Here is a 25,630-nt window from a genome sequence, read left to right as displayed (position 1 = left end):
GACAGCTGCTCTAACCAGCCAAGCCACCAGCCAGGGCCAAAAGCACACTTTTTAAGTGAACCAACTCCTTTTACCAGTTACTTGCTATTTCAGATTTAAGTCCTGGTCAACCTGGTTTCCCATTTCTCCAGCCAAAGCACAGGGGAGTTGAAGGAACTGTTTGGAGAATCCCTGTAGTCTTGGCTTGTATGTGAGAAGAGCTGCGTTACCCCTGTGCTGCTGAGCCCGCATCCTGTCTCTCACAGAGAGTTTGTTAGTGTGGCATCAGTGTCTCATTTTGAAAGATGAAGGTGAATAACCAATGCTTTCTTCCTTTAACAGGCAATGCAGAGCAGTGGTTAAAGGTAGGGGCCCTGAAGTCATCTGCCCTGGCTTAGACGCCTCGCCCCGCTATTACCAGCTGAATGATCTTGGATAACTTTCTCAGCTTCTCTTAAATCCTCCACCTGTAAAATAGGAATAAAACTAGTGCCTGTTTCATGGGGTTGCCCTTGAGGATTAAATGAGTTCACTTATTTTAGAACAGTGGCCGACATAGTGTCTTCTCTATTATTCCAGTCAATAAACTCCATGTTTTCATTCACAAGTGATCTAAACCTTTCCTCAAGCCCTATTGTAATGTCTTTTGGGGTATGATTTCTCGTGTTGTCTGCTAAAGTTATTTTATTTGTTCTGAAGTGATTTCCTTGAAATTTAAAGGAAATTTAAATTTCCTTGAATGCTGGTGTTTATCTTAGGTGTCCTTTGTGACTTTCAGATTTCAGTGACATACTTGCTTCTTCATAATGGTAAGTTGCTTGAGTCTGTCTTCAAGATAGTCCATTGGAATTGCATTTATTGCTTCCTATCTTTGTTCTGTTTTTCCCCACATTACTAGCTAATCTCTAATCAAAGTCCTGTCCAGTCTGTACATATTAGGGCCCATAGGAGGAGGAAATGTGATCCCTAGTTCTCTATTTTCCCATCAGGTTTTTTTGTCTTCTGTGGAATGTAGAGGCATCTATTATTATATTTCTCTAATAGAGAAATCTATTATTATAGAACATAGGTTTCACGTCTTTTGAGACTCACTGGACGTAGTAAATTTTGGGCTGAAAAACACAGAAGCAGAGAAAGGAGAAGCGCCCAGGGACGACGTACGGAGTGGAATAGCAGGGCCTTGTGTCTGACAGAGTTCAGTTTGATTCCCAACACTCTCTAAACTACTGGACTTGTCCCTCCAGCTCTTTGAGCCTCAGTTTTCTCCTCTATAAAATCGGGAGTAATAACAGTTACCCTGGAGGGTGGCTCGAGGGTCCCTGAAATCACTGATGTAAAGAGCATGTCATGCATACTAAGTGCTCAGTAAAGATTAATTTTCTTGTCCACGTCTCTAAATGCAGTTTTGGAAGGCTAAGAACTCTTTTTTAAAAAAATTTTCTTTATTTTACTGATTTTAGAGAGAGGAAGGGAGAGAGAGAAAAAAGAAGACATTGAAATGTTCACCCATTTTTGCATTCATTGGTTGACTCTTCTATGTACCCGGACTGGGGATGGAACCTGCAACCTTGGCGTATTGGGACAATGTTCCAGCCAAGTGAGCTACGCAGCCAGGTCTGGAAGGCTAAGAACTCTTGAATGACAGCAGTGCAAACAAGAGTTTTTCTTCTCAACTTTTTGTTTTGAAAATTTTCCAACCTGTGGGAAAGTTGAAAGAATAGTACAGAGAATTCCTGTAAAACTCCTATAAAAGCTTCACCAAGTTATGCTGTTTACATTTTGCTGAATTTGTTTTGTCTCAGTCTCCTTATGTCTTTTTACTAGACTTTGATTATAAGTTACAGACATCACAATATTTCATCCTGTAATACTTCACATTGTCTTTTATTAAGAATAAGGTTATTCCCTTATAGAACCACAATATCATCATCACCTCATATACTTAGTATTGCTCTGGCCAGCGTGGCTAGATTGGGCATCATCCCACAAAATGAAAGGTTGTAGGTTTGATTCCTGGTTCAGGGCCCATCCTAGGTTGTGGATTTTAGTATTGATAAAATATTACTTAGTACAGTCCATATTAGAATTTTCCCAGTTAAAAAAGAGAACACAGGACCCAATCAAGAAAAAGATTGTATTGATTTATCGCGTTAGTCTGCTTTAATGTAGAATTATCCACCAGACTTTAAAAAAAACTTATACTGAAGTTTAACATGTACCCAGAAAACACATCTGTACCCAGGTCAGTTAGTCAGACATTACCGGGGCCTCAGGAGCCCTTCTGGAGTGCCTCCCCTTGCTGTCCAACGCCTAAGCCTGCCCCTATTCTGACTTAAAATCTGTAGATTAATTTGGCCTGTTTTTGAGCTTTATATAAACAGAATCATAAAGAGTGTTTGGCTTCTTTCACTCATCATTATAGTTATGAGATTATCCATGTTGTGCACAGCAACAGTTCATTATCACTGCTATGTGTAGTTACTCCATTGTGTGAACATGTTTGGCCATTCATTTGTTGTTACCCATTCTGCTCTAAATGGACATTTAGGTTGTCTCACCTTTTGGATTATTACAACTAGCGCTGCTGCTGTGAAAGTACTTGACGTGCCATTTAGTGAACACATGTATGCATTTCTGGTGAGTTCATCTGCCTTTATTTGTTTTTTATTTATTGATTGATTTGTTGATTTTTAGAGAGAGGAAGAGAGGGAGAGCAAGAGAGAGAAAGACATCGATTTGTTTCACTTACTGATGCATTTGCTGGTTGATTCTTGTTTGTGCCCTCACCAGAGATCAAACCCGCAACCTTCACATATCAGGACGACACTCCAACCAACTGAGCTACCTGGTCAGGGCCACCTTTTTGTTTTTCATGATGTTGACATTTAGAAGAGTCCAGACCATTTGTTCTGTAGTGTTCCGCTCTTTGGATTTGTCTGATTTGTTTACTCTTGTTTAGATCCAGGTTAAACATTTTTTTGTGAGAATACTGTATAGGTGTCATTGTGTCCTTCTCAGTGAATCACGTCAGGAGGCATGTGATACGAGTTTGTCCCATTATTGAGGATAACTGGGTTGCTTGGTGAAGGTGATATATATCAGATTTCTCCACTGTGAAGATCACCTTTTCTAAACTAGTCACCTTCTTTGCAACTTCGCAAATATTTGTAATACCTTAGATTTAATATCTTACTGAGTCACAAAGTTCTTATGGCCATAAAGTTCACTGTGGAATTACAGTAGGTGTGTTGTGGTCAGTTTAATGAGTGTTGACAAATATATTGTATATACCTGTGTAACCACCACCACAATTAAATCAATACAATACTTCTTCCCAGAAATTCCTGGCCTTTGGCCTTGGTAAATCTGAACTGTTGTAGTTTATCTCACTATAGATTATAACGTCTTTCCTAGAACTTCATAAGAATGAATTCATAATGTATGTGTTCTTTTGTGTCTCACTTCTTTTGCTCAGAGTAACATTTGTGAAATTATTGTGTGCCAGTAGTTCATTACTTTTTGTTGGTGAGTTGTATTCCAGTGCATAGATACATCAACATTTGTTGATTTACTCACCAGTGGGTGGGTATTTGGATGATATTAATTGTCCCTTGCTGCATAACAGTACTAACATAAACTCTGCAGTGTAAAGCAGCCTACATTCACTGTCTTAGTTTCTGTGGGCTGGGACCAGGACACAGCTTAGCTAGTCTCGCAGGGAGCGGTCAGGGTGTCTGCAGGGGCTGTGCGCTGGGGCTGGACGGGGCAAGAATCTGGCTCTAGCACCCGTGATGCGGGCAGCATTCAGTTCCTTCTGAGCTGCAGATGGAGGGCCTCAGTTGGTTGGCATGCGAGCCTTCTCAATGCGGCCTCTTGCTTCCTCACAGCAAGGAAGGGAGAGACTCTCTTAGCCAACTGGACATTACAGCCTTATGTATTGTGACCATGTACATGTAATTAAATGCATCCTGTCACCTTTGCCAGAAGCAAGTCACAGGTACCACCCACACTCAAAGGGACAAAACCAGGGCATGAATACCAGGAGGTGGGGAACATCAGAGTCACTTTAGACGGTTCCCCACATGAGTGTTCTTGTTTGGGACTACTATAAATAGTCATGTGTAAGTGAGGTGACATGTTTTAATTTTTCTTTAAAAAAAAATTTTTTTTTGAGAGAGAGAAGAAGGGAGGGAGAAAGCGAGGGAGAGAAACATCTATCAGGTGCCTCTTACATGAGCCCCAACCAGGACCCAACCCGAAACCCAGGTATGTGCTCTAAACAGGAATCGAACTGAGACCTTTTGGTTTATGGGATGACACCCAACCAGCTGAGCAACCCAGCCAAGGCTTGTTTTCATTTTTCTTGATAAATACCTGTGCGTGCAATCGCTGGGTCCTGTAGTCTCATGTTTAGCTTTATAATAAATTGCCTAAGGGTTTGCAGAGTTGTGCTATTTTCAATCCCACCTGCACTGTAGAGAGCTCCAGTTGCCCTATATTCACAACAATACTTGGTATTGTCTGTCTTTTTAACTTCAGCCATTCCAGCAAGCGTGTAGTGGCATTTTATTGTGGTTCACGTTTATGCTTCTGTGATGACTAACGATGTTGAGCATCTTTTCCTGTGCTTGTTGGTAAAGGCTGAAGTCTGTTTTTTCACCATATGGGTGTCAGTTCCATCATCATTTGTTGGACAGATTACGCTTTCTGCATTGAATTATCTTGCCACCTTTGTCAAAAATTTAAAAAGATTATATACATAGATCAGTTTTTGGACTCTATTATGTTCCATTTGTCTATACACATGTCTATCCTAATGGAAATTAAATAGTCTTGAAATCAGTTAAAGTATTTTTATTGTATCCATTTTCTGAATTGTTTTAGCTTTAGTCTATTACATCTGTATATAAATCTTAGAATCAGTTTATCAGTTCCTACAAAAAAGCTTTGTGGGATTTTTATTGGGATTATGTGGAATCTATAGAGCAATTTGTGGGAGAATTGACATCTTAACAATATTGGATCTTCTAATTCATTAAGATGGTAAATGTCTCCATTTAGGCCTTCTTTCATTTTCCCACTAGTGTTTTTTGGTTTTAAGTGTGTAGGTCATGTATACATTCTATTACATTTCTATGTAAATATTTCATATTTGTGAGATTATTGTGTTTATGGATTTTACTTTTTAAATTTCATTTTTAGTTGTTCAGTACTAGTATATAGAAATAAAATTGAGTTTTGTATGTTGGCGTTATTTCTGCAACCTTGTTAAAAGCTCATCATTCTAATAGCTTTTTTGTAAATTTCTTATGATTTCTCTGTAGAAGATAGTGTTATCTGCAATTAAAGACAGCTTTACTTCTTGCTTTCCAGTTTATAGGCCCTTTATTGTTCTTGCAGTATTGTGCAGTCTAGGACTGTTAGTACAACGTTAGAAGGGTTAGTGAGAGTGGACAGTCTTGTTGCTCATTTTGGGGCAAATTCGTTGTCTTTCACATTTAAATATGATACTAACTTACAGCCTTTTTGTAGGTACCTTTTATCCAGTGGAAGAAATTCAACTTTTATTCATTTTTTAAAAATTTCTCTTTTTTTTTTATCCTCACCTGAGGTCATGCCTACTGATCGTAGAGAGGGAGGAAGGGAGGGAGAGAGGGAGGGAGAGGAACATCGAAGTGAGAGAGAAACTCTGATCACTGCCTCTTGTAAGCACCCCGACCAGGGACTGAACCCCCAATCTAGGCACGTGCTCTGACTGGGAATGGAACTTGTGACCTCTTGGTCTACAGTGATGCTCCAGCCAACTGAGCCATACCAGCCAGGGTTCAACTTTTAGTTTTAATTTGCTAAGTGTTGGTTGTCACGTGTTCTTTTTGCTTTCTCTTGAGTGGATTTTATTATTTTCCTCCTTTATTCTGTTAATCTGGTGATTTATGTTGATTGATTTTTCAAATGTTAATCCAAATTATTGGAAAAGTTCCACTTGGTCATAATGTATTATCCTTTTTATATATTGCTGGTTTGTCAATATTTTGTTAAGGATATTTTATATTTATGGGGGATATTGATTTATAGTGTTTTTTGTTTTAAGTTATTTAATTATGTATTTTAAAGTAGATATAAGGCTATTAAACATCTGTTTTCTAGCATCAGTTTGATATGTTTTGTCTCAAGGAACTTGTTCATAGTATTTTAGTTGTCAAATTTGTTTTAAAGTTTTAGTAATAGTCCTTTATTAATATTTTAAATCTGTAAAGATGTAGTGATTTCCCCTTTTTCATTTCTAATGTTGGAAATTAGTGTCTTTGAAAAATCAGCTCTTATTTAATTGATTTTTCTGTTTGTAATTTTTATATCATTTCTTTCTTTCCTTCTATTTGCTTTGGGTTTCTTTTGCTCTCAGTTTTCTATGCTGTTTTCTGAAGTCAGCACTGAAAACCGTGAAGTTTCCTCTAAGTACTGCTTTAGTTGCCTTCCACAATTTAAATGCGGTTTTCATTTTCATTTAGTGTATTTTCTAATTTCCCCTGTATTTTCTTCTTTGGCCCATAGATTATTTAGAAGTCTGTTGTTTAATTTCCAAGTATTTAGAAGTAGTCCAGGTTTTTTTCTGTTATTGACTTCTAGTTTAATTCCATTGTGGTCAGAGAACATACTCCGTATTTTTCTGTTAAAGTTGATATTTGTTTTGTGGTCTGTCTTGGTGAATTTTCCATATGAACTTGAACATAATGTACATTCTGCTGCTGTTGGAGTGGTCTACAAATGTCAGGCTATGGTGGTTGATAGTGTTACTTAGGCCTTCTGTATATTTACTGACTTTTTGATTAAAGAGAGGGATTATTAATGTCTCCAGCTGTAATCATGGATTTTTCTATGTATCTTTTTAATTCTGCCTGATTACCTTCATGTATTTTGAAACTCTGTTTTGTGTGCATACTTACTAAGGATTATTAAATCTTCTTGACTGACTCTTTTATTTTTGTAATGCCCGTGTTTATCCGTGGTAATATCTTACTTTGAAGTAGTCTGAGGTTAATATTGCCACTCCAACTTTCTTATGATTGGTGTTCGCATGGTATGACATTTCCCATTCTTTGGCTCTTTAACCTAGTGTTTGTCTTTTTCTTTAAAGTGGGTTTTTCATAGACAGCATACAGCTAGGCCTTGCTCTCTCCTCCCGTCACGCCCCTGCAGCCTGACGATCCCTGTCTTCTAACTGGAGTGCTTCATTTACACATGGATTTAAGTCCACCATCTTGCAGTTTTTAAAATCTGCTTTTTGTTCTCTTCTTTTGGATTGAATGTGTTTTTTCTTAGGATTTCATTTTGTCCCTACTGTTGGTTTAGCTATACCTCTACATTTTTGGTGGTTTTTTGTTTATTAGTGATTGCTCTAAGGTTTATAATATGTTACTTTTAGGTATCACAGACTACTTTCAAGTGACATTCTAGTAATTAACATATAATGTAAGAACCTAATAACAGTATGCTTCTAGTTCCCCTTCACCCACTATACTATTAATGTTAACTGATTTTACTTCCACATATGTCATAAACCCAACAGTACATTTTTTATATTTGCCAGCTTATTCATAATTTCTGACATTGTTTTTTTGTGTAGACCAAGTTTCTATCTGGTATTTTTCTTTTCTCTTCTGCTTTAAGAATTTCTTTTAACATTTCTTGTGGTACAAGTATACTGTTCACAAATTTTTCCAGCTTTTTACTTAATTTAAAAAAAAATTATTTATTTATTTTAGAGAGAAGGGAAGGGAGGGAGGAGGGGGAGAGAAACATCGATCAGTGGCCACTCGCGCGCCCCGAATCTGGGACCTGGCCCACAAACCCAGGCAGGCGTCCTGACTGGGAATCCGACCGGTGACCTTTTCGTTCACAGGCCGGTGCGCAGCTCCGTGAGCCACACCAGTCAGAGCTTTTTTCTTTCTTTCTGAAAATGTCTTAATTTTATATTAATTTTTGAAAGACATTGTCACTAGATACAGAATTCTAAATTGACATTTTTTTTCCTGTGGGCATTTTAATGATACTATCCCATTTTATTTTTTGTCTTGCATAGTTTCTGATCAGAAGTATGGTATATTCTTGTATGCCATACAAGTAATTTTTAATCTTGTTAATATCTGTAGGTAATGTTTTTCTTTTTTTTCTGGCTGTTCCTAAGATTTTTTCCCCCTTTTTCATGCGTTTTTAGCTATTTGATTGTGATGTGTGTTAGTATGCTTTTGTTTGCTCTGCTGGGAGTTTGTTGAATTTCTTGGCTCTGTGAGTTTGTAGTTTTCATCAAACTTAGAAAATTTTCAGTCATTATTTCTTCAAAAAAATTTTTTTAGTCATTTTTCCCCCTCTGTTCTTCATTTCCGTCTGTTGTTGCTGCCATGTCTTCAAGTGCACTTACGTTTTCTTCTGCAATATCTAGCCTGATGCCACTCCATGCAGTGACATTTTTCTTCCCAGTATTATATTTTTCATCTCTGTAAGTTCCATTTTCTTTAGGTTTGAAAGTTTTTTATTTACCTAGTGAAAAATCAAGCATTCCAATTTCTTAAATAAACGTATACGAACAAAAAGAAGTGGCGCTCTGGTTAAACTGCAGCTCACAGCCTGCAGGCCACCTTGCGCCCGTGCGGTTTCTTCTCTAGCGCTCGTGGCTGCCCCACCCGGCTGCTTCCTTCACCCGCAGGCCCGTTCTCTCTCCTGGCCGCCGGCCAGGCGGGGCGGCCTCTGTGGTCAGCTCTCCGGTGTGAAAAGGGGCAGCGCGGCCACTCGGACGCGCCCAGCCTCTCTGCACCCGCCGCAATGAAGCCGCTGAAGGGCGGCAGGAGGGACACAGAGCCGGCGGCGCGCAGCGCGGTGGCGGCGCGTCCTCAGCGGGCCGCTTGCTCGCTCCCTGTGCATGGCTGCTCCTTTGGGAGGGCGTGGGTTTTCCTCTCGGGTTTCTGTTGTTTCCGGTTTCCACGTGTCGCGCTCCTTGGTCTCGGCCACAGCAGGCCTGCCGCGCGGGGCAGCGGGCGAGGCGCCGGGCTAGGAGCGCCTGCCCAGCGGCTGCTGCCGCGTGCGCTCCGCCTTCTTTTCATACCTTACTTTTTTTTCTTGCTATGGTTATGTTTTCTTTTAAAATCTTTTTGTTTGAAACAGGTGTTTATTTTTTAATCCTCCGCCAAGGATATGTTTATTGATTTCTAGAGAGGAAGGGGTGGGGCGAGAGAGAGACAGACACCGATTGGTTGCCTCCCACGCACGCCCCCGCCGGGATCGAACCCACGACCCAGGCCTATGCCCCACGGGGGTCAGACCCACAGCCTTTTGGTGCGTGGGCCGCGCTCTAACCGGAGCGGAGCCACCTGGCCAGGGATACATTCTTTTTTAAAATTTGAGGTATGATTGACATTCAACGTTATGTTAGGTTCAGGTATACAATGTGATGATTCCACATTTGTTCCTTTCTGAGGTAAATTCTTGAATAAAATCGTAACACCTGTCTTAATGTCCTTGTCTGCTAATTATTTCTTCCGCTTCTTCTCATCATCATGGGTCGCACTTTCCTGCCTCTTGACACAGGTTGCGACTTTTGCCCGGATGCCGGAGGCTGTGGATTTCACGTTGTGGAGGACCTGGATTTGAGGTCCCCACAGAGCGCTGAGCTTGCTCTGGTGGGTGTTTACTTTTGGCCCATTTTGATTCTTCCTTGCCCTGTTTTTACACTTTTTAGGGTAGATCTGGGGCTGCTTTCACCCCGGGGTAGTCTGACGCCCCACCCAACATGGGGCGCTTCCAGGTCTCCCTGCGTGAGCGGCAAGGCCCCACCACTCTGGTGTGTGCGGCGCGTGCGGCGCGTGCGGCACGGGCGGGGCTCAGCCACAGCGGCTCGGAGCGGTCGCACCACGTTCCGGCCTCGCGGAGTTTTGTCCTGTGCGGCACCGATTTTGATACTCAGCAAAGACCTGAGGGGGCGCTGCGCAGATGTCTGGAGCTCCGGAGAGCTCCGTCCTGCAGCCTGCAGCCGCCGTGGCCTCCCTGCACCCTGGCCTCTGTCTCCCCCCCTCATAGGACGACCCCCCCCCGCCCCCCGCCTCGCCGGAAATGTGCGTCCCGACAGAAGGCCAGGGTCACGTAGGGCTCATGCTATTTGTTTACGTCCTGTCAGGAGTCAGCCCTGAACTGCCTGCTGCCCAGTGTCCACCAGCAGCGGTGCCACTTTAGTTCCCTAGTTCACAGCGGGAAGGTAAACCTCGGCCCTATTACTCCGCCATAGAGCAGCAGTCCGTTGGTTGACTTTGAGCAGAACAGTGACACCGTGTAAGTTCTCTCCCCTCATCGCATCCTGAATGTCGGGTGCTGGTGTGCTTCCCACTCTCCCCGTGGGTGGGAAACTGGGGCTCGAGGGGTTGGACAACACGCCCGCAGTCACTCGGTTACTAACGCCGACCTTCACGCGCTGTGCCAGCGCTTCTCAAAAAGACTCCTGTTGAATTGAATCATATTCTTCCCAGCAAAGAGCTATCGGCCAGACTGGCTCAGGACGCACCGGAGTCACGCCGTCGCTTGGCAGGTGTCGGGTGAGCACGCCTGGACCTTAGACCTGGGCGTCCTCCCGGTTGCTCAAACCCGAGCTGTGGGCGCGGGGGTCAGCGCGCGGGCTCCTTCCGGCCGGGAAGGTCAGCGCCTGCCTGGCAGCGGGACTGGGCGCGTTTTTGTCTCAGACTGAGAGCGTGCCTGTCTCTGCCGCTGTGGTCTTCTTTGTCTGTCCACCCGTTTTTTGAAGCAGGCTTATTCTTTTTATTCCTTTGCTCTTCTCCCCTCCTGCTGGCCACAGCCTGGCCCCGAGGGGTCCTGGCTGGGGATGGCCTAGAGCCTACGTCTTGCACCTTTGCCGTCGGCCTCAGCTGTGAGTTTTAAACCTGAGTGGTACTATTGCAGTTTTTAGAATCATAGACCTCCCTGTCAAGATTTCCAGGATCGGGCTGGAATTTCGTTTGCAGGGATTTGTCTCAAGCCAGAAAATAGGCGACCCCTGAAAGGGGGCCGATGGAGAGGCAGGTGTTTCAAAGCCTTGGGCGTCATAGAAGCCGGGCTGGTGAGACTGAGGGGCCGGCGTGAGCTTGGGGACCTGCAAGGACGAGCAGTGGGCTGCTGGGACCTCTCCTAGTTTGGAGCAGCACATAGGAGAGCTGCGTGTTGAAGATGGGGTCCGCCCTCCCAGACATGCGGGGGGGGGGGGGGGCGGGAGGCCCTGGCTCTCTGAGGGGCCTGTTGGTGGTCTGGATGGGCAGTCCTTCATTGTTTTGCAGGATACATAGCCTCCCAGGCCCCTGGCCTCTAAATGGGGACTCCCTGGTCATTGTGACAACCAGAAACACCTGCACATGTTTTCAAATGCCCCAGGGGGAGCAAATTGGAGGCATCAGGGCACAGCATTGCATTGAGAGTAGGCCAGGTGTGTGTTAGGTTGTAGGTGAAATGTTCAGGGACAGACAAGGCATTGCTGTGGTTCTCTGCTTGCTTCACTTGGGATTATGTGTAGAGTGGTGCCTTTTTATCTTCTATTCTTATAATTTATTTATTTTTAGAGAAAAGAGAGGAGAAGGGAGGGAGAAGGAGAGGAAGAGAAACATCGATGTGTGAGAGAAACATTGATCTGTTGCTTCTTGCATGCCCTCTACTGGGGCCCTGGCCCCCAATCCAGGCATGTGCCCGGTGGGACCCGCACTGGTGACCTTTCAGTTCGCAGGGCAGTGCTCAGTCCCCTGAGCCACACCAGTCAGGGCTCCTTTGTTTTCTTTTTTAGATTAAAAAAAATTTAAGCATGTGTTTATTAAGTACCAGTGATACTCTAAGTGCTGCAGATCAGCCTTCAATAAAGTAAAGTGCCAGCCTGCAAGGAGCTTAAAATCTAGTGAGGAGAGCTAGATGACAAGCTAAGTTACCCAGTGAAGCGTTTCAGATGGTATTACCAAGGACATCAATATGATGAGTAGTAAGCATGGAAGTTATTTCAGTCATCAAGACACACTTTCCTGAAGGACACTGGGAATAGGATATGGGGGATGGACCATTTTAGATTGCAGATATTTCAACACTGGTGAGAGAATGATCTGGAATATAATCAGTATTGGGCAATTCCCAATTGGCGAGAAATCCTCTGTGTATTCACTGATAAGGCCCGACTGACCTCAGGCAACATGGTGAGTGCTCTCTCTTAGTGGCCTTGAGCTTGAGTCTGGAGGTCTGGAGGTCTGGCTTCGGTGTGCCGGTCTCCCAGAGGGCTAGGGGAAGCCAAACCTTGAAGAATTTGGAGAGTGTTGCTGTTTAAAACTCCTTGGTGGGAACATGTACATGTACATATATGTGCTTCTTACACCCTTTGAATATGCTTGGAAGAATATATAAGGAGCTACCATTGGTAGGGGGAATCACCCCATGATGTGCTTATTGATTTTAGGGAAAGGGCAAAGGAGGGAGAGAGAGGGAGAGAAATATTGATGTGAGAGAGAAACGTCGATTAGTTGTCTCTCATACATGCCCTGACCTGGGACTGAACCTGCAACCTAGGCACGTGCCCTGACCGGGAATGGAACCCTCCACCTTTCACTTTATGGGACAGTGCTCCAGCCAACTGAGCCATACCAGCCAGGGCTAAAAAATTTTAATATTTAAATTAAAAAAAAAAAATACACTTACCTGGCTCACAATTTAAAAAGGTACAAAAAGGTATATGGTGAAAGACTGACTTGGTATTGCATACTACTTAAAGTTTTCCTTCTGGCAAATGTTAGCTATTTAAGAGGTAAACTAATTCAAGGGAGGTTCCTTGGTGTTTTCTCAGGAAGAAAGCTTTGGGTTAAGTTCGCATAAGGCCTCCTAAATACTAAAGCTGTTTCCATCAGATCGTTTCATCTGGTCAGAAACTTCCTGTCATTTGTGGGACAGCATTAATAAGGCCGTTGCTTAATAAAATGTGGTCTTAAAAAAACTTGATTATTTTGATTAATTAGAAAGGTTCAGCTCTTGCCTAGGTTTGCTCATTAGCAACAATTTCATAAGTTTGCTACAAGAATTAAATGAGGGAAGAGCTAAATAAATGTTAGCACTTAGTATTTACCAAATGGAGCGAAGGACACCCTCAGAAAGATAATCAGCTTTAACATGCAGCCCATTCAGTTGTGTTGCAGCATTGCTCCCCTCTTCGTTGCCCGCCATTCATTCACTCCACAGATGTCTATGGGAGGCCCAGTGTGTGCCTGATGCTGTCCTAGCCCTAGGAATACAGTGAGGGGGGCGCTTCCTCCCGCGGTGTCCCCCAGCATCGTGGATGAAATGACAACGCCCAACGCAAGATCTGCTTGGGGAGAAAAGGCTGGCTAATCTCTCAGAGAAGAAGAGCACCAAGCACCTTTCTCCTTGGGCTTTTATTGAGTTTAGCTCAGGTAGGGATGCATAGCATGCCCATAAAGCTCATCAAGCAATGTTAAACAGTAATGATTGAAGGAAGGAGATATGGTTTAAGGGTAACAGTAAAGGGATTATAAGAGTCTTTCTGAATCAGGGTCTGGTAGACAGAATGACACCCATTCGGCCCTAAAACCTGGGAAAATAAACTCATCCTATGCTTGGACCCCAAACACCTGTACTCACTCATTAACTCAAGGGCATTCTTAGCAAAGCAGGTTTCATAGGATTTAATGCATTCCTTTTCCAGGCCTAATTGTCCCCAGGAACCGCCAGACAGTTTAGGGACTGTACCTTCCTCTAGCATTGTTTCACGCCTGAGCCAGGCAGGGGAAGCAGAGCCGCCAAGAGATAAGAAGACTTCTTTCCAATAGAATGAGGACTCCGGCCATGACAAAGCCGAGGGGTGAGGGTCTTTTGCCTCTTCTCGTGTCCCCTAAGTCCTTCCCTGATGGTCCCTATGTGACTGTGCCTGTCTTGGGTTGCTCCTGGCATTGAAGAGTCTTACCCATCATAGACCAACCAGCCATCCTCTGGGGCCAAGTAGGGTGATGTGAGGGAGGCAGGGGGATAAGTTTTGTCTCTTCAGTGGCCTATTTTCCCAAGGCCTCCTTGCTCAGCTCCAGCCTTGGGGCCTTCTTGCCTGTCGGTGAGGCTACAGTCCTTGAAACCAGGCAGGATGGTTCCCAACAATACAGGGAGGAGCAAACGCAGTTCGCAAGTTTGTAGTCTGGTGAGGGATGTGGACACCACACTGATAGTCACACATGTGAAACTGCAGTTCTGCTCAGCCCTTGAAGGAGAGGTACAGGTTGTTTGTGTATAATAGGGAGACTTGAGCCTGTCATGGATGTCAGAGAGGAAGTGACTTAGCTGGGATCTAAAGGACAAGTTAAATTGTCAGAGGGAGCAGCAGGAATAGCATGTGCAAATGCCTAGCTGACAGGAGGCCAAGGCCAGTGTGTCTTGTGGGCAGGGCTGGGGAGTGCGTGCCACACGCAGCTGGGAAGTGGTCAGCGCAGGTGCAAGACCTTGCAGGCTAGGCTGAGAATTTTTTCTGTATGAGAGTTGTTGGGGTGGGTGGGTGGGTGGTCGGGAGGTAAGCTGATCGGATTAGCATTTGAAATGGTAGTCTGTTTGCAGTGTGAAGATTGCAAGTTCACCCAGCATGGATGTGGGCGAACTGATGGGGAGGCTATTGCAGAGTGGTCCAGGCAGGAGAGATAGAAGCCAGGACCATCCTGTTGGCCCTGTACGTGGAGAGAAGTGTGTGGGTTGATTTGACGGGTACTTAGGAAGGAACCCTGGCAGGGCTCGATAATGTGTTAGCTCTGGCGAGGGAGGGAGAAGGAACTGTGGATTCTCTTTGGCATACTGTGGTGGGAGGTGGTCCCATTCACTCAGAGGGAGAGGATTGTGATTCTGCTGTGCACTTATGTCCGAGAGGGGTCAGGCAGGCTGCTGAGTGTAGAAATCAGAGGGGCCTGGGCCACATCTCAATGCAGGAGTCTACGGTGCCTGAGCCCGGGGAGGGAGGGAAAGCATGCACACGTTCCCTGAGATGTGCTGGTGAGTTCATGCTGGTGATTTCATGCTGGCTGGCCTTCTTGTCTCTGGACGGGGAGGAGCTCTTGAGACAGGACTTTGGATGGGGAGATAGAGTCCATCTCCCAGAAGAGTCCTTGCCAGGGTGCTGGGTGCCAGCTGTGTGGTGGCAGCTGGGCAGAAGGAAATCTTTGGGGACCCTCTGTGTTCTGTACTCTTCCCCTTCCCTACCTCCTGCTCTTTTTCTCAGGAGGCCTGGCACTTGCCACCTGATCTAGCTGGAAGGCGTGTGGAGGCTGGAGGCCGGCTCCCAAGACCCACATATGAGCTGCACTTGTCTGGATATTATCTGTAGATAATTGGAAATTGGCTTGAACATCAGTAACAGTAAACCAGTCGTAACTCTCTCAAATTGCTTGTTTTATTCTTTTGGAGATTTGTAAATTTCCCCTGAGCCTGCCTGTCTCTGTCTGTCTGTCTTTCTCTCTCCATTGCTCTGAATTCTGGGAAGATGACCCAGGGGTTGAAGGCAGATGTGAGGGTGAGGGAGGGATTTCAAGGAGAAGGAAGCAGACCAGGTCAGAGCCAGGCGAGAGGACCCCATGCTGCCTGCCTGCCAATGGGCCAGTTTGTCGGTCCGTCTGTCACCAGCTTGTTCTTAAAAAAGAATTTAAGGCTGGCTTCCTTTTCTGCTGTGGATCCCTTTTGGCAGGGACTGGTGTAGGAACCAGGGTAAGTAGGTCCTGCTTCCTGCCTCCAGTACTTGCCCAGAGAAAATCCGGAGTGTGAGCAAGTGGGGCCCCCTTGTGGCTGGATCTGGTTCTCCACTTTAGCCCTACCTTTCCTGGGCAACACTTGGGAGGTGGCACAAGGAGGTTTTGCGCTCACTGCAAGCCTTTCCTCTGGACGTTGCTATTTCCATGGATTTCGTGATGGTCCTCAGCCCCTGCTGCCCAGCGGCTGGTCTCGGGCCCTCCTGAGCCAAACCCAGCCTTCCTGAGGGGCTGGCAGTGAACCTAGCAGTCTCTATACATCTTCACATTCACCTGCAGCTTCAGACGCCCTGGGCTGCTTCTTACAGGTAGCCCACCCAGCACACTCTGCAGTGTGAAAAAATGGCAAGAAACATGAAAACGAGGTCTGTGTGTGTTGCTTGTGAGTAAAATGCCTTCGGTTTCTGATGTCCATTGGGTGGCACTGTGATCTTACTTTTGTTTCTGTTTTTCTCTGCAGCCCAGCTCTACTCCAGGGAGTGAGAATGCGATGTCCCGGGAGCCACTGGTAAGCGCCTGGGTTGCATGTGGGTCGCCTTCTTACGGTTCAGACACAGCATGAGAGCCAAGAAACCCTCCGAGCTCCCAGTTTTACGTCAGCTGTGTCCCTTTAAAAGCAGGTGTGTGGAGAGTAACCCCACCAGTGACCTCTGCCTTCTGCCTTTCTGGCTTCAAGGCCGGCCAGTGAGGTCTCTTCCAGTAAAGTCTGGTCTTTTCTGGAACTAAAAGCATCCACCCCAGCTGGCGATGCACCCCTTGGTTTACTGTTGATTAATATTAATTAGTGAGGTGCCCGAGGCCTTTGGGGCTGAGTGAGTTGGAGTGAGGTTGCTCGGTCTCACGAAGTTACTGCTTGATGCTCTGGAATGGCCATTCCCCGCCCTGAAGCATGGGAGCACCTCAGGTGGCCTTTGAAGGGGCAGGTAGGGGAGGGAGCCGTGTGTCTCCTGGTCGGCAGTTCGGTTTGTGGTATTTGTTTCCAACAGTATCTGCTTATGCTGTTCATAGAGAAGAGGCCTACTGAGGACGGGAAGTAGTTTTTTTTGACAAAGCGCTCTTGCCCTGGGGGTCGGAGCCAGCATGCCTTCTCGCCCCGTTTTCATCCTCTTGGGCACGTCAGGGGCCAGTCCGTTGCCCAGGTGGAGAGAGCTGCTCGGTACAAACCAGACGTGTTTTATGGAGGAGCCAGCGTCAGGGTGAACTTTTCAGAGATTTTCCTCTCTTTGAATATTGACAGCAAGCTTAGGGGTGCACCATTGAGCTTTGTTTCCACGGAGGCTCTCTTCTCGCCTCTTTTCTTCCCCTCTTCCTGGCAGCAGCGGTGGGAGGAGGTGACGCGAGGCCCCTGGGTGGTGTGAGCACGTCTGAATTCCAGCCTCTTCTGAGGCTTTCCCGGGCGGACGGGGAGCTGGGTCTGGCTGAGCTGCAGAAAGACCAGGGCGGTGATAGCCCTGCCAGGACCGTCTGGGGAGAGTGCTACTGTCACCATGTCACCTGTCAGCAAGTGGGGCTCATTGCCCACCCGCCCCCACAGTGGCTTCGTGTCGCTCTTTTGGTTTTGCCTGTGTTCTTCCTGGAGGCTGTGGTGGTGTGAGAGCCGGAGGAGCCTTCGCTTTGCCAGCCCCTGAGATAGGCGGCTCAGGGTCCCCTCGCGGCCTGCCCCGGTGCCCCTCGGGCTCAGGCTGTGGTTGGTTTTGGACTAACGTCCCAATTGAACATGATGGTCCTCTCCAAGTCTTTACTTCCTCAGTCTGTTTTAAAATTTTGATCTCCTGATTTAACTGACCACCAGAAGAGTGGCTGGTCCATGTTGGGGGACATGATTGGACAGACCCTGGGAGGTTCTTTCCAGCAGAGAATCCCGAGCAGCTGGCAGCCTTGCTGGTCTCTGGTGTTCGGAGCCCTGCGGCCCCTTGCTCTGCCACTGTTCCTGTGCGCTGCTCTTTTCCTGCTCTGCTGCGCATCAGCTTGTTGGTTGGTTGTATTTTTATTTCTTTCTTTTCTGGGAGGCCCTGAGCAGCCTTCAAGCCCTGGTAGCCTGCGATTGTCCAGAGTTCAGACTCATTCTCTCCAGGCCAACTCTACAATTACCTTATATTTAATTAATATTTTTCCCCCTCTTTACGTACTTGCTGCATAATTGCTCAGAGGAAAGAAAACACATAGCAGCAATTTATATATATATAAAAAAAACAATAATTAAAAAAAACCCCGAAATAAACTCCCATCTCATTTGGGCTGATCCTATGAGTTGGGTAATTAGGGCCCTATTAAAAGGTAGACCCCTCTTTTTTTTATTAATTTTTTTATATTAAACTCCCACAGTCTCTCAGTCATGCCCTTATTGCTTTTGGCCAACCACTTGCAGCAGCCTGATTAAATGAGGGCACCAGCCGAGCTGTATGGTCTTGTGTGAGCTACTTCTGTCTCTGGGGAGTGGCAGCGGGAGGGTGCCAGGCAGAGGAGCCGCCCAGGGGCTAGCAGGGGCTCGTGTGGCAGGCTGTGGGCACAGGGCAGGTTGCTCGGAACTGGCAGCGGGCCTGCAAGAGTCACCGGGTACTGGAGAAGTGGTGGGCGGCAGTCCCCACCCACGGAAAGCCTTGCAGCACTCAGCCCCATCACCCTGCCGGAGGGCTCCTGCTGCTGTGTGTGAGCGGCTTCCCCGTGCTCGGGAGCGACAGGCAACGGAAGGATAAAACTAAGCCTTCTTCCCAAGTAATTTGTATGTTTTATCTGGGGGAGAAAGGTGTCTGTGTACCTGAAACCATTAGCAAACAGCACAAGGCTACATTATAGTTTTAGCAAACAGGACAAAGTCGTATAGAACTTGATACAGAATTGCCTGGCTTGGAGCCTAAGAGAGCCCCCTCGTTATTCAGAAAAGGACGAGTGGAGTAAGGGGTGTCCGGGGGTGGCTTTGGTGGTGCTGAAACCAGGCCTTGAGGAGTGGGCTGTGTGGGTGCCCGCTGGGCTGTTTTTGTTTTTGTGTTGAGCTGAGTGCAAATATTCCTTAATGGGAGCTGCCTGTTCCCTACAGCACAAGGGCTGAGCATGGGACGCTGAAGGCAACTACTCTTGTTCTTTGTCTCCAGAACTCGATGATCACTTTGGAATTTTTCCCCTTATTAAAAAATGAATTATGACAGAAGAGACTCTATTGACATTGACAGTAGGTGGGTGTATTTGGGATTCTGTATTACCGTTTTGCTTTATTTGCTTGGGAAGGAGGGCCTGATTTTCATCTCTATCCTCTTTGGACCATAAAAGCAGGCTTGTGATTTTGTGCTGAGAAGTATGGTCTTGTCATTTCTAGATGACATGGGTGTTTATATCCGTCCCTTTGTCTTGGTTCTACCCAAGGAGTGGCACTGCATGTTCTCTTATCCCTCCAGTCCTCCTCCCCCCTCAAAACCGACCCAGCAACTCCGACCGTGTAAGTGGGTAGTCGCTCTATAATGTTGTAATGTTCTGGGCTGGAGGTTGGTGGACAGACCAGTCTTGATAAATTCTGTAAACTCCCAGTTGAAATTCTGATTGTTAATGACAAAACTCTTTGCCAAAGTTAAAATGGCTGATTACCTTTTCTTTTTTCTACTTTCTTTATGGAACCCCTAGGGCAAGGAGTTTTGACAGCCCCCCCGGAGTACTGACCTCCAGCCTCTCCCAGGCCTGTTCAAGCCCTTCTGTAAATTCCCTGTAGCCCTGGCTGCTGTGGCTCAGTGGACTGAGTGCCGGCCTGCAAATCGAAAGGTTGCTGGTTTGATTCCCAGTCAGGGCACATGCTTGGGTTGTGGGCCAGGTCCCCAGTTAGGGCATTTGGTTGGGGGCCTGTGAGAGGCAACCAATTGATGTATTGCTATTTCTCTCCCTCTTTTTCTCCCTCCCTTCCCCTCTCTCTCAAAGTAAATAAATAAAATCCTAAAAAAAAATTTTCCCGTAGACCTGAGTTTTCTGGGCACCTGTGTGGGCACAGGCTCAGGCTCCCGCAGAAGCTTTGGGCTGGGTTTGCTGTGGCAGGATCAAGTCCCACCTAGCTGAGAGGTCTTTCAGAATGGGTGGACGCTGTCTGCACGAGCTACCTCAGTTCCTGTCTTGCCTGGATACAGAAACTGGGGTTAAGTAACCCTTTGTGAGTCCTTTTAGTCATGTGATTTTAGGTTATTTGAAGTAAGCAAGAAATAAGTTTCGTTTACGCATCTGTTTGCTTGTTTCAACGCAACAAGTTCCTCAATATTCAGCAACATTATTGCTCATCTATTTTATACAAGACTTACAGGTTTTGGCTAAACTAGAATTTCAGCTTTTTGCTCTTTGACACCAAGTTCTTTCTAATGGATGAATCTTCTGCCATTTTCTCTTCCTCTAATTGGAAGGTATCAGTTTTTTTATGTGTGTTTGTTTTTTTGTTTCTATCCTTTCCCTGCATCCACCCACCAAAAGAATGCCAAACTACATGAATGTATTTTTATAAACGATGGAAGTAATTTCTTCTTTATCCCCTTCCCTGGGATTAATATTTTTTGGTATGCCAAATTTCTAGAAACAGGGATGCCCCATACTTGCAGATCCAGGCTGGGTGTCGGTAGTTTTGCCCTTCAAGTACAGGAGTCTCCGTGTCCTCAGGCTTCTCCTCGAGGCTAAGACAGAACCTTGCCTGGGGGCTCGACATCATGTGTTTGATCTCCGGCCTTCCAGGGAGTGCACCCACCTGACACCTGGACACCTACGGATTTTCTCTTTACTTTTTAAGTCAGTTAACCAGAGGCTGGTAATCAAAAGGCCATTAATATCTTGATGAAATCAGGGAGCTAGTCGGTGAGCTTCTCTTTAAGAATGATTATGGCTCGTCGCCTGTGTTCTAGAGACCTCTCACGTATTCCTGGCAAGTGCTTCCCGGGGTTCGCATCTTGTGCGGTTAGAGTACCTCGGTGAACTTGCTGGCGGGCTCGCTGTGGTGAGGCGGTTGTCTGTCCTCCCCACCCCCCAAGACTTTCTAAAGGATGACATTCACATGCTCACTGCATTTCTTCGTGTGTACACTCGTGCATTATGGATGTGTGTATATATGCATATGTAGACCATGTAACACATTTATTTTATAAAATTCAAAGCGCTTGGTGGGGAAATAAAGTTGATTTTAATATTGTATTCATGAAGTGTTTTACAAGCATAGGGGCAATGGAGCTAGCCATGTAGCGATTTCAGGAAATTGTCATTTTTTTTCCCCAGGAAAAATAATAAATATGATAAATCTAAAGTATTAAGCATTCTTATTTAAAAAATTTATAGTGGTTGATTTCTGTGGGCTGTAGCCAAGTCAGGCTCGCTCACATGAGCTGCAGTGTCCGCCTCTGGTCCCCACTCAGGGACGTCTGTCTGGACGCCCGTGACTGGGGAGGACGTTACGGAGATAACCCTACCTCTGCTCTATTTATTTATTTTTAAAACGTGCATTCTCTGTCGATGTTGGCACTTGAACTGTTACTAGCAACACATGCTGGGGGGCGCCCCTGACTGCCGCTGAGGAGCTTGGGGCTGCTGAGATGCAGCCGAGCCGCTGGGGGGTGGGGTCCCGGTCCCGCGCCCTCCCTGCCCGCGGCGTAGTCGTGGGCCCAGGCCCCAGGTGCTGGGCCCGTGGCCTGGGCACCTTGCAGGTGGGGAAAACGTTTGCTTTCTTCCTCCTCTGCTCCCCTCTCAGCAGCGCAGAACCTTCTGGGGAGCCAACGTTGCCGTGTTAGCACGGCCGCCCCTTGTTGTGAGGGCCTGGGTCGCCGCCTGCCTCCGTGCGGGGGAGGAGAGCTGCTTGGAACTGAGTGCTGAGAAGGATGAACTTGAGAAAAGCCTCCTTCTGTCTCTGGGTGGCTTCCCTGTAATCTCCAGGCCACTTACTGATTTTGAAATGACTGCCTCTTCCTACTTGCCCTTCCTATTATGGACTGGGAGGGTTTATTGAATAGACTAGGCGGTGCCTTTCAAGTTCTTTTCTCTTTCAGGTAAATGAAGAGGTTGTTTTTTCAGTTTTCAGGTATCCTTTTACAAATAATTATTAGATGAATTGAAACTCTGAGGAGTAATAATTAGAGAAATGGAATTTGAAATAGTTATTCAGCTTTGTTTATACTTTGGGTTCCTGGCTTTCCTGGTAACACTTTATATGTGCTGCAGTTCCTGTAATCAGGGGCCCTGACTGTTGGCTAACCAAACAGTGCCCTCATTTTGGAGAGGTGGGACCCTTTTTCAGAGCCACACAACGCTGGGGGAATCCAGTCTTTAATCTTGCCACCAGCACCACTCTTTTGGAAGACGTGGCCCCGTTTCCTGCCCTTTCTCCTGGAGACGCAGGCCTAGAGTTCCTTCAGGAGCCCCGCCTGACCCCTGCTGAAGAGGGCTGCGCAGCGCTCTTATTTGGGCAGAAGGACATTCTGAAAGGCCCTTCTGTTTAAAATTTATTATTTATCTCATTTGAAATAAGTTTCACTGAAAAGCACCTTTTTATAGATTTTATTTATTTTACTTTTTGGAGAGAGGAAAGGAGAGAGAGAGAGAGAGGGAGAGAAACTTCAATGTGTAGTTGCCTCTCGTGCGCCCCCTCCTGGGGAGCAGGCCTGCAACCCAGGCATGTGCCCTAGACTGGGAATCAAACTGGCGACTTTCAGGTTTTCAGGCCGGCGCTCAGTCCACTGAGCCACACTAGCCAGGGCTAAAGCATCTTTTTAATTTGATCTAAAGGGCAGGGGTTCCATGTGGCAAACTCAGTGAATCCCCGATGAGCCTCCAGTTTGAGGGCCACTGAACGTCATGTACTTTGGATGACCATGCGCCCTGCGTTTTGCAGGATAATTTCAATTTAAAACATTTTAGCCCATTGTCAAACCACATAGGCCAATTTGGGTTTGAAAATATGGTCTTGTAGTTAATCCCACTTCTGTGCCGTGAGAAGCCGCAGGAAGATAAAGTGGTGCTTTGGAGAAGGACGCCTTCGCCGCCCGCCCTTCCCTTTTCCCTCCCAGCTCCCCTCTCTTTTATGGTTTGTAGTTATAACCAAGATTTATGCTTGTTGCTCCACAAATCTTCTCTCTGCCATTATGAGTTTGTCGGAACAGTCTTGCGATGGGGCCGACACTGAGTGATTCTTGAGGTGAATCTACTCGGGTTCCCCGGCCCTCGGAGTCAGAGAGGGGCTAACGCACCGCCTCTGCCTGGGGACTGGGGGCCCGGGTGAATCGCCCTTGTCGAGAAGAAGACATGCGGTCCCCTTGGTGATCTTGCTGTAGCGGTGCGACCCTGGACACAGCGGCCCTGTGGGTGCTGCTTACTGAGTCTGCTGTCACCCCTCACCCAGCGGTGCCCACCAAGAGGCCTCTCCCTCTCTCTGTGTCCCCTGTGACCCAGTCGGGAGGAGCCGCTCATAAGAATCAGGCCTGCAAGTTGGTGTTTGTGTGAATGGTTTGGTTTTTCCCACAGTTCACTGAAAATGGATTTTGATGGAGAAGGGGAAAAAGTAAGTCATGTTTGTTAAACATCTTTTTTCCCCTTCCTTATCCTTTTGTCTTTCGTGTATACTTTTGAGAGTCATTTCAAATCTCTTGTGCAGTGAAGTGGCGGCATCAATAAATATGTGTTTTTGATTTTTTAAAAAATTTTATTTACTTTTAGAGAGAGAGAAAGGGAGGGAAAAAGAGCAGAGAAACATCAATGTGTGAGAGAGACCGTATTTTGCCGTGTTTAATACACACCTTTTTGCCCAAATTTTTGAGTGGAAAATAAGGATGCACATTATACATGGATGGTATTAAAACGTGGGTGTGCATTATTCATGGGAACGCATTATACACTGCAAAATACGATACATCGATTGGTTACTTCTCGCACGCCCCCAGCTGGGGACCTGGCTCGCAACCCAGGCACGTGCCCTGACTGGGAATTGAACCAGTGACTTTTTGGTTGGCAAGCTGGCACTCAGTCCACTGAGCCACACCAGTCAGGGCTCAATGAATACGTATTTTTTAAAAAGGGTTAAGGGCTTGCATTAGTCACACTCCTCAAAGCAACCGACCAGCCTTTGTGGCACCAGGAGCCTTCTTGCCCGGGGCTGGGGTGCCCCGCATGGGCTGTTCCCCAGCCAGTCATGCCTGGTCTATACACTGAGAGGTAGTGAGCTTGCCCTGAACCTGGGCGTGCTAATTGTATTTGTTAACGATTTAGGCAGTTGTACTAAATACGCAGGAAACAGGTGCAATAGAAATCAATGTGAACAGAGGGATCTATAAATATTGGGTGTTTTATAAACATAAACGTGAAAAGATGGTTCTGTGACACCTGAACTGAGTGCTTCAGGAAGCGTGAGCTGCTGAAAAGATCTCTGTCTTTTGAGATATGAGCGAGATGACAGTTAAGCTGGGGGGAGATCATAAAAATCTAGAAGTATTTGGTATTTTGATTTGCTTTACTAATTTGTTTCAGATCTTGCTTTGCTTTAGAAATTGTGCAGGGCGTGTTATGGGTGGGGCTTAGGCAAGAGAGACATCTGGGAACTTCAGTCTGTGGGCCCACACTCAAAGGAAAGGTCTTGGCGCTACATCAAAAGATTAGCAAATGACTCTACGTTTAAAGGTTTTAAGTTAATGTAAAATGTTTATGGTATGCAGAGGAGGCTCCATTTTTAACGATTCCCCATTTTAAGTGATTTTTCCATTAACTGACCAGCTTCAAGCTCTGGTCACAAAGGCTGGGAGGGCTTGTGCTGTGCGATGTGCTGGCCTGGTCGTGGTTTCTGTGAGGTTGTCATCTTGTTTTGTTTGAACGAGCTGGTGAGAATCACCCTTCCTCTCAGCCTACAGTGAGGAAGCAAGCCCAGGGCAGGCAGGTCCCTAGGCTAGTAAGGGGCATGTCTGGGATTTACAGCCCGGACCCCGCTCTGCTGAGCTCCTCCCGGGACCTTGCGGGGCGCGGGAGAGGGGCTTTGGCTTTGGCTTTGGCTTTGGCTCCGGAGCTGCCTGGGGATCTGTGCTTCCTCTGAAGCTGCTGCCTGCGCCCTCTCCCTGGTTGGAGTCTTTTGTACGCGTCTGAGTGTTGAAAAGACACCTATTAATTTTTCACAGGTGATGTGGGCCTCCTTGTTCCTGGAGGAGGCGTCTGCACCCATGTACCTCACTAATGACAGGTTAGGGGATCGGGGCGAGATAATAGGATCTTTTCATCTTCTGTCTGTAGAGCAAGGTGTGATGTCCCCGGTCGCTTCTAGGGGGCAGCAGCTGCCCGTCCTTCCGTCTCCTGCTGGCAGCAGGAGGGTTCCAGAGGCAAGCGGTTTGCTTTTCACTCTAGCTCTTTCTTGAAGAGGTGCCATGTGGGCCTTCAGGGAGTCGCCTGGATCCACATACTCAGTGGATCAGTACCCAGATGCTCCAGTACCAGCATCTTCCAGCTCTGCCTCCGGCCCCTCAGGGTGACCTTTACCTGTGTCCCCGTACACCCACAGATCACCCACCATCAGAGTGAAGGCAGCAGAGTCACTTGCTTTGAAATTAGGAGAATAGAGACGTCTCCCAGAGAGTAAAATCTTTTTGTCAGATCTTGTTGCCATTGATAACCACTCTAATAGTGTTGAGATGTTTTGAAACTTTCCCCTGTGGGTACGTGTCTTTATTCTGTTGGGAATACCACTGTCATATGGTTGATTACCTGTTTTTCCTGTCTGCACTTCCCTCAACCCCACCCCCACCCCCAGCCAGGCTTACAGAGCTTTATCTTCGATTCTCAATGACTCATTTTATAAGCACATTAAGGGGGGAACTTTGGATTTGTCATTTTTTTAGACTTTGGGCCCAAGGCTGACACGTGGCCAACTTGTGCCTTGTTGAAGC

At 46.4% G+C, this 25,630-nt stretch overlaps 1 protein-coding gene across 2 annotated transcripts in view; it reads left to right on the top strand.

The window, feature by feature from the left end:
• Nucleotides 1-25,630, top strand: part of PEX14 (peroxisomal biogenesis factor 14) — a 130,455-nt gene that overhangs the window by 2,054 nt on the left and 102,771 nt on the right. For both annotated transcript variants that reach the window (XM_054579761.1, XM_054579760.1), the window contains exon 2: nucleotides 16,228-16,275. In XM_054579761.1, coding sequence (XP_054435736.1) covers nucleotides 16,228-16,275 — 48 coding nt within the window. The remainder of the gene's footprint in view (nucleotides 1-16,227; nucleotides 16,276-25,630) is intronic.

Source organism: Pteronotus mesoamericanus, unplaced genomic scaffold (assembly GCF_021234165.1).
Source record: "Pteronotus mesoamericanus isolate MK-2021 breed Mesoamerican mustached bat unplaced genomic scaffold, CSHL_Meso_final contig_557, whole genome shotgun sequence".
Classification (NCBI taxonomy): Eukaryota; Metazoa; Chordata; class Mammalia; order Chiroptera; family Mormoopidae; genus Pteronotus; species Pteronotus mesoamericanus.
Note: the sequence above shows the minus strand (reverse complement) of the source record. Positions and strands in the feature narration are given on the sequence as shown.